The 8,252-nt window shown below is 48.1% G+C and overlaps 1 protein-coding gene across 1 annotated transcript; it reads right to left on the reverse strand.

Moving 5' to 3' along the window:
• Positions 1 to 5,018: 5,018 nt before the first annotated feature.
• LOC120644308 lies at positions 5,019 to 7,772 on the reverse strand. The gene has a single exon (XM_039920914.1). The coding sequence runs from the start codon at positions 7,516 to 7,518 to the stop codon at positions 5,269 to 5,271; it is 2,250 nt and encodes a 749-aa protein (XP_039776848.1). The 5' UTR covers positions 7,519 to 7,772; the 3' UTR covers positions 5,019 to 5,268.
• Positions 7,773 to 8,252: the final 480 nt, after the last annotated feature.

The raw sequence follows: 8,252 nt of genomic DNA on the forward strand, positions 1-8,252 counted from the left end.
ATTTTAAATCAATGAAACCTTAGAAAACGACCATTGCTAACTAGACTTACGTCCTACAGTCGATACAGCTCTGATACCACTTCTGTCACACCCAGTTTTAAGGATAAAACCGAATACATAGCTATATGTATGCTAGGATCAAGTTTCATACATATAGAGACATCATAAGTGAATAATCAATAACAGTATCATGTAAAAGAGAATTAAAACAACAACTAAAAGACTATCAGAGCATACAACTTATCCTGGAAACGAAGGCTCCAAACTTCACAGGCAATCGACTGGGGTTGTGCATGCCTAGAACTCAGCATCATCTTCAAAATACTTCTAACACCTTCTCCTTCTGAGCAGCAGTAAGCAAGGGTGAGTACACTTATGGTTGGTACTCAGCAAGGCCACAAGAAATAACCAGAAAATGATTTAATTCCATCTTAAAGTTAAATTAATCATGTGAGGGTCCAAGCCGCTCTTGACCGTGAGCACGGCTAACCGGTTAGTTTTAACTCTGCAGAGGTTGTACACTTTCACCACAATTCGTGTAAAAGTTTCGAAGAACTTTGAACCCAACCACGCAATGTGCTAGCTAGGCACAACACCACACTTCTGAGGTGTGATTGCATAGGGACGCTATGAGGCCTTTACAAAGAATCCCTATATGTATGTGTTGGTCCCTGCCTTTGCGGTCCCTCAGAAGACACAGCTTCCTTCACCCTCTCCACAACACAAACTCATAACCACCAAGCAAAACAACCCCAACACAACATATAGTTCATCTAATTACTTAGCCAAGACCAGAGCCATATAGTATTGTGGTTGTACGGTTTTCTTGGGTGGTTCTCCATGTTCCAATTAAATCATAGTACTCTTGTAAATAAAGCATAGATAGAAGTATGGTTAGGGTCACTTGCCTTTCTCCAACGAAAAACTACTCTTACTGCTCTTCAGCTTTTGCTCACTTGGAACTCTTGATCTTCAATCTTCGAACAGCGATCCTTCTACTCGAAGCAATCAACGAGCAAACATACAAAGCAAACAAAAAGATACAACTAAGAACAATACACCAGAACAAAAGAAAATATTTTTAAAGAGCATACTAAAGGATAGGGCTCGCTGCTATGGTTACGAGAGCTCAAGAAACGCTGAAAACGGAACTAAAACGGCGATTCTATGGGCTAAACAAGCTTATAGGGACCTAGTCTCTAACAAAAAAGATTTGTAAGACACAAAAAAAGTGTGCTCACAGAGGATAACAAGGTCATAAAGCTATCGCACATGTTGCAAGGATCACGTGAGCGCGAGAATCGATAAAAATGGAGTTAAAACGAAGAAGTTATGGCTAAAACAAGGTTCTGGGGGCTTATTTGCGATAGATCTAAACTTCTAGGGGCTAGCTCTAAAGAAACCAGGGACTAAAACGAGATTAAACCTAAACTATAGGGGCTAGCATGCAAAACTCTATCTCCTGGACGGCGGGTTCTATTTTAGAAAAGTCCAGGGGTTAAAACATAAAACAAAGGGCTGTTTTGTAATTACTTCTGAACTGGAGAGGACTGCGGGTTGATTTCCTAGAAACTGGGGGCTTTTCTGCAAAACCGCCACGGTTGACCGGTACGCCGAGTTTGACCTGGGTTTTAGATCTAATATGGACCGTTAGATCAAGATCTGACGGTTCCGGGTGGGTTGGGCGGTGCCGCGGCGGCGTTGAGTCACCGGCGACGAGCTTCGCGGCGGCGGATCATAGGCGTATCGCGAAAACGCGATTCTAGCACAGTTCGGCTCGGGTTTTGGGGCGGGAAGCCAGCGCGACGTCGCGAACTCGATGGAGGGGTCTGCGCAGGGCTGCGGTGTCCGGAGCGGGTCTCGCGATGGCGCACGGCTCCGGCGAGCTCGCACGGATGGAGGAGAGCGAGAGGGAGGGGAAAAGGGGTCGGAGAGCTCCCTTGCTTCCTCGTGAAACTCCGGGGCGGTGAACTTGTCGAGGAGGAGCGGCGGAGTGGCGGCGCGGCGTGAACCCGAGCTCCGAGCTCATCAATGGCCGCGGCTAGGGTTTGCGCGAACTGGGGCGGCGGCTGCGGTTTGAAGGGCCTCAAAAGGGGTGCGGGGCGGCACTTATATGGGGCGGGAGGGCGCGTGCGTCGCTCGGACTCGGCGGAGTCCTGCCCGCGCACGGGGAAGAAGGATACCCCGAGAGGTGGGTCCCACCTGTCGGCGGTAGAAGAAAGGAAAGGGGGACGCCGGGATGGGCTGGAAGAGGTAGATGGGTTGGCGCAAGGAAATCGGTCGCGGCGTTGGCCTTGGGCCCGCGAGGAGAGAAAGAGAAAGGGAGAGGGAAAAGGAAAATGGGAGTGGGTTGTGCTGAAAGGAGATAGGGTGAGGGAGAGGTTTCTTCTTCTTTTTTTTCAACAAAAGATTCAAACAATTCAATTCAAATTTAAATTCAAGAGAATTTAAACTCGAGTTGAACAATAAGCAATAAAATAATGCATTGCGGCATGAATGCAACACAAAAGAACAATCTTATTTAATTTGAAAAACAATCAATCTATTTTCTTTTACACTAAATTCTCTGTAAAGAAAATAAATGTTGAGTAAATTTTAAAATAATGAGGAAATTGTTGTTTTATTTTTAATTTTTATCACATCCTGAAATCCAAAAATTTCAGGGTGTGACACACATACCTCTCCCTCTCCCTCTACACGTGTTCGCCGACCGCGCCGCCCCCTCAGCTTGCTGAGGCAGCCCTCCGCAGGCCGCGCCTTCGCATGGCGTGTCACCACTCTGCGCGCTCGTCCGGCCAGGAGCGGCGGTAGAGCAGCGGGATGCGGCATGCGGTGGGCCGCGGGCAGAGCAATCATAGTTCCACGAGCTCCGACGGGTCCCTCCCGAGTTCGCTGTTCTAGGTCTTCATGAAGCCATGCACGAACTGGCCGGTCGGCGGCACCGGGCAGACCGACCTGCCCAGAGCTTCATCGGCGTTGATCGTTTTGACGATCATTCGCGCGTTCTAGCGCATCCGAGTGTGTTTGACGCGATTCTGTGTCAACATTGTCTTATTAAAAGGGCACAATTTTGTTTTCTTTATATATTCTTCTTTCTATAGTATGTTCACTTTCTCTAGGGGAAGTACTCACCAAACTCATTCGACCTCTTGGGCCTTTATTCAGGCAAAGATCTCTGCTGCTAGTGGGTCCATTTGCAAATTTCTTATTGATAGACAACTCTACATAGAAGTTGTACTAGTAGATATTTTGTGATTTTAATGTGCATGACCTATATTCTTTTTGCTTATTTAATATATATTAGGTCAAAGTGTTGAAATTCGTGAACTCTCTAGAATCCTGTGTTTCTTATGCCTTTTTACTACTACTTTTCTTCTTGGTTTCTTCCACTTGTTTGTCTCCATTCCTATTATCATAATCTCTGTTGATGTGTACTTTTTGCAGAAGTTGTAAATTTTGTGGTGGTGTTGGGATTGATAGTTTTAAAAGTCAGGAACTGGTGTACCCAGTGTGGCAGTACACATAAGAAGACAGACATATATCTTCATTTTTCTTTGTTAATTTTTCTTAACAAACTTTTAACTGTCATGGTGAAAATCTTTTTTTTTTCACCATCACTGCTGATGAAACAGGTGACCCTATCTGTTCATGCCTCCCGTTGTTCTGCGTCGTTGAGTTCAAGTGAATGCAAAGCCTGCGTGATTACAACATTTTGTGTATATACATGTGTGTGCGTGCATGCCAAAATAGATTGTATATATTATATTTTTTTTCTTCATGTTGCATGTTTTGAATGTATGAAATGGGTGTAAATTTTGAACACACAATCGGCTGTCCTTTTCTCACTTTTCTTTTTAAAAAATGCTACTATATTGACAACACACTGCATGTGTCATTTGGCCTTAAAATTGGTACATCCATTAACATGTCCAAAACAGCCCAAATAGGCTAAACGGGTCAAACATACAAATAGCAAACCCAATACAGATCATGTACACTTGTTGCCAGGTGGAGGATGGAAAAAATAAGCAAGTAATCTGGGTAGTCAATCAAACATTCAATGACTGACAAAGATGATTGAGAGATAACATATATCTCAATCGATTGACACGGAGACACATCCAATAAATATAGGAACATTTCTATTAGTTGGTATTAGGAAAGATTTATTGAGAAATAGTTGGATAGGGCATAGTTTTGTGATTGGAGTCCACGATCTATATTATTCTTTATTTTTGTGTTTAGTTTATTATCGATTGTTTCAACATATAATATTACGATAACCTTAGTAATATATTTGACAAATGGGAGAGAAAGTATAAATTGACTTCAAAAAATTAAGGAAATAGAAATTCCAATGGGCTGTGGTAGATTGCCAAGGCCCATCAGTCCATCACGAAATGATAACGTTTAGTGCACGAGGTTTCCAGTACTGCTAGCCGAAATGTACAGTACGTCAGCTCCAAGGGCTGGGCCTGGAGAGTGGGGGGTGAGAAGAAAAAGGCCCTCCTTGCATCAGAGGATGCTCCCAAAAGGCAGAACAGAAACTGGTGCCTCTCTGACCTGCAGAATTATCGCTGTTGGACATGCATGCAGGAATTGCTTTGCAGAAATGCGGAAAACGATGAGAGGTATCTTCAGTGCAGATATTGAGCCTGCAGAACTATTTCTGTATTGCATGTAATTATCGATATATGCTGGAGTTTTTCTAGTGTAGATTGCTGGAACAAACTCCAGAGACCAGAATGTGACATGCACCAACTGATTACCCACCAGAGTAGAGTGGAGTCGCTGTCCTTGCTCCAAAATCAGAGAGATCAACCCACCTTTCTGCTGAGTCAGAGAGTCTGGGCAAATCATGTGCTGAAGATTGGCGTGTGACGAACTGTCACTGTCTATGGCAATGGCGTCATGGCTCAGAACTCAGAAGTCAGAACAGGGGAACAGGGCAAGCTGAGGCTGCATTTGCACTTACTGGAATTGGGTGCATTTCAGTAACTGTTGATGGAGACATAGCATTTACCAAAACCACGAAAAATCACAGAGCACACACCGGATTAAGGTTTATTACATTCTGCAGGTCAAGTTACAACCCTGTAATTACCCCAATCTCACTGAAGCCATTGGGTATATATCATCATATACACAAGCTGAAGAAAAGAAAAACAAGCGCTTGAAAGAGCACAAGAAGAAGAGTGACAGTACAACGATTCTACATTCAGGAATACGAAGATCCATCCGTTGGCCACCGTTCACTGGAGATGAGCTTCATCCAGACTGTTTGCGCCGCGATCCCATCCTCGACAGCGCTGTCATCCTCCTCAGCACCTTGGAGATCTTTGACAGGCTAGGCCTGCCGCCTCCGAAGTTCATCTTCCTCGTGGAGAACTTGAGGGCCTGCAGGCAGCACAGCTGCCTCACCGAGCCTTCCTCCTCCTCGTCGTCTTCTTCCCCCTCTTCCTCGCCTTCGTCGACGACCTCCTCCGCCTTGTTGCCGGACCCGCCTTTCGCTTTGCTTCCGCTGCGTTTCCCGGCCCTGCCCTTGCTGCTGCCGCTGCCAACCTCGTAGGCCTCCCAGAGCATGTCCATGTTGTCGCTGCCCTCCACCACGGCGCGGTCGCGGCACAGCCGGAGCTGCATGCGCTCCTCGTAGAGCTTGCACGCCAGCGTCCGCTTCCACTCCTTGTCCTTCCACGACGGCGACCCCTCGCTGACGAGGTTCTCCGACGAGGTCCGCGAGTGCACCCGGCCGGCGATCGATGTCGACTTCAGCGAACTCTCCCTCCCGTTCCACATGGCTGGAGACGCCGCCACGTCCGTGTACACCACCTCCTCCATTTCTTGCAGTTCTTGCTCAGGTTGCGCGATTTCGTACACCTGCTCGTGCAGCAATGGTTCAGGCTGCGCATCTTTGCAGCCTTGATCTTCAGCTTGTGCAACAACATGGGCAATCTCTTCAGCGTCAGTGTTTTGGCTGCATTTTTCACTTGAGGTTTCAGTCTCTGAGCGCGTATATTCTTTGACATCCTTAATTTCTTGCTCTTGCTGTTCATTGGTAGATTCTTCACTGGAGACAAATTCATGAGCTTGCTGCTCATTGTTGCGTTTGTCGACACAAGGATGAGCCTGAAATCGCACACATTGCTTCACATCCTTGATTAGCTCCTTCTCTAAACTGAATTCAACTGAATTTTCCTCCTTGTCCGCAAGCCCTGGCTTGATATTGCCAGATACTTGTGCTTCCCAAAGCTTGATGCGTTGAGCAATCGAAGAACGTGGTTTCACCTGCTCTTGCTTTTTGATATCCACTTTTTCAACTTCATCGGATTTCCTGGTCTCTGGCGATTTTACTGGCTGAAATTTATTGACCTCCAATGCTTGCACTGGCTCACATTTCTTGATATCCAATGCTTGCACAAGATTAGAATTCATAGTCTCCACTGACTCAGCTGGCTCAGATTTCTTGATCTCCACTGATTCAACAGGCTCAGATTTCTTGATCTGCATTGCTTGCATCGGCTTGCATTTCTTGATCTCAACCACATGCGCTGGCTCAGAATTCTTGATCTCCAATATCTTGGCCACCATTGGCTCCACTGACTCCAATTTCTTGACCTCTAATGCCTGCACTGGCTCGGACTTCTTGATCTCCACTGACACTGGGTCACACTCCAATCTCTTCTCCTCAATACCGTCACTGTCCTCATCAATGGCTGACAAGATGATGTCCTGCCCCTGAATGCCATTTTCTGCTTCTTCCCCTGCTTCAATTTCTTGCACAAATAATGTGTCCCTGCGGCAACATTGCTCAGCCAAAGAATCAGAGCCCTTCAAATCCTCGGAAATGACAACTTTGTCATCGATTTCGTCCTTCAAATCACCAAACTCCTCGTAATGCAAGAAGCTTCGCTCACCAATGGCGCCGCCCAATGTTGGCAGCTCAAATGCAAGCTCCTTGCACCCTTTGCCACCAAGCAACAACAAGCTCTGGTCTTCATCGAAGACAAAGCAAGAAGCAGTGGTGTCGCAGGGCTCACCCATGATCTCCTCGACGCGGAGGACGGACGCGGCGTCGGTGGGTCCGAGGACGAAGGAGCACAGCTGCCCGACAAGCCTGGCGCCAGCGCCGGCGCCGTTGGGCCGGAGCCCGGCGGAGAGCGTGGCGACGGCAATGCCGCAGGTCCTACCGAGGGACCTCATCCCGGTCCACTCCGTGCTGCCGTCGACGTACGGACCGGCGGTGGCGAGAACGGCGAGGAGGAGCGACGTGGACGCCAGGAGAGGCCAAAAGAAGGCCGCCAGGGAGGCGAGGCCGCGCGCGAAGATGAGGAGGTAGACGGCGTGGAGCGGGTGCGAGGCGAGGAACACCGCCACGCCGATCAGGTCGTGGAGGAGGAAGAGGGGCAAGGCCGATGCCACGGCCAGGGCGTCGCTGTCGCCGTCGCCGTCGCTGGTGCTTTCGCCGCCTCCGCTGTCGGCGCTGGTGGCGCGGCGGAGCTGGGCCTGCGGCGCGGCCATTGTCGTCTTCCTCTGTCGCCCCCGCGACCTGTGCTCGCTTGGCGACGGCGTGTCGGCCGTGTGCTGCTGCTGGGTTTGTTCGTTAGCTAACTACCTGTGCGCGCGTGTGCTCCGGCGTTGGATGGAGGCGGCATGGCGCGTTGTGATCTGCTGCTGCGATGGGCTTTGGCATGGAGCGAGAGCGGAGAGGCTGGGGGCAATGGGGAGGTCGGAGGGGGCAGGGGAAGAAGAGGCTGGGTGGGGTGAGGATGCTGAAAGCAATCGGGTGCTCTACTCTAAGAGGGGGAGTGGTTGAATTAAACACTCTAAAATCTAAATCTATGACTCTAATTATTTTGCACAAAATTTAAACTAATCCAAGCTATCTAGATGTGCAACTACGGTTCCCCTTAGTATGAAAAACCCTCATCCCAAAAGAGTTTTGCAACCTATAGTCAATCCTAACAAGATACTACACTAAGAAAGTAAGGCACACAAGTTGCAATATGAAATACGGAAGCTTAAAGAGAGATGAGAGAAAGCGAACTCTCAACACGAGGATATATCCCGTGGTTTGGTTTGCCACAAAGGCACCCCTACGTCCACGTTGTTGAAGCACTCACGAAGAGTATTGCTTCCCGACAATCAAGTCTCTTTCGTGAACACAATCTCGGTCACCTTAATCCCGATTTTCACTAAGCGAGATTGCACACGAAGGAGGGGTCTCCGTCCCCCGCACAATGTTGTCGACGCCG

The sequence above is a fragment of the Panicum virgatum genome, chromosome 8K (assembly GCF_016808335.1).
Source record: "Panicum virgatum strain AP13 chromosome 8K, P.virgatum_v5, whole genome shotgun sequence".
NCBI classification, from domain to species: Eukaryota; Viridiplantae; Streptophyta; class Magnoliopsida; order Poales; family Poaceae; genus Panicum; species Panicum virgatum.

Bases quoted from the DNA above. Each gene is read 5' to 3' on its own strand.
- LOC120644308 (XM_039920914.1), bottom strand. From the start codon at position 7,518: ATGGCCGCGCCGCAGGCCCAGCTCCGCCGCGCCACCAGCGCCGACAGC.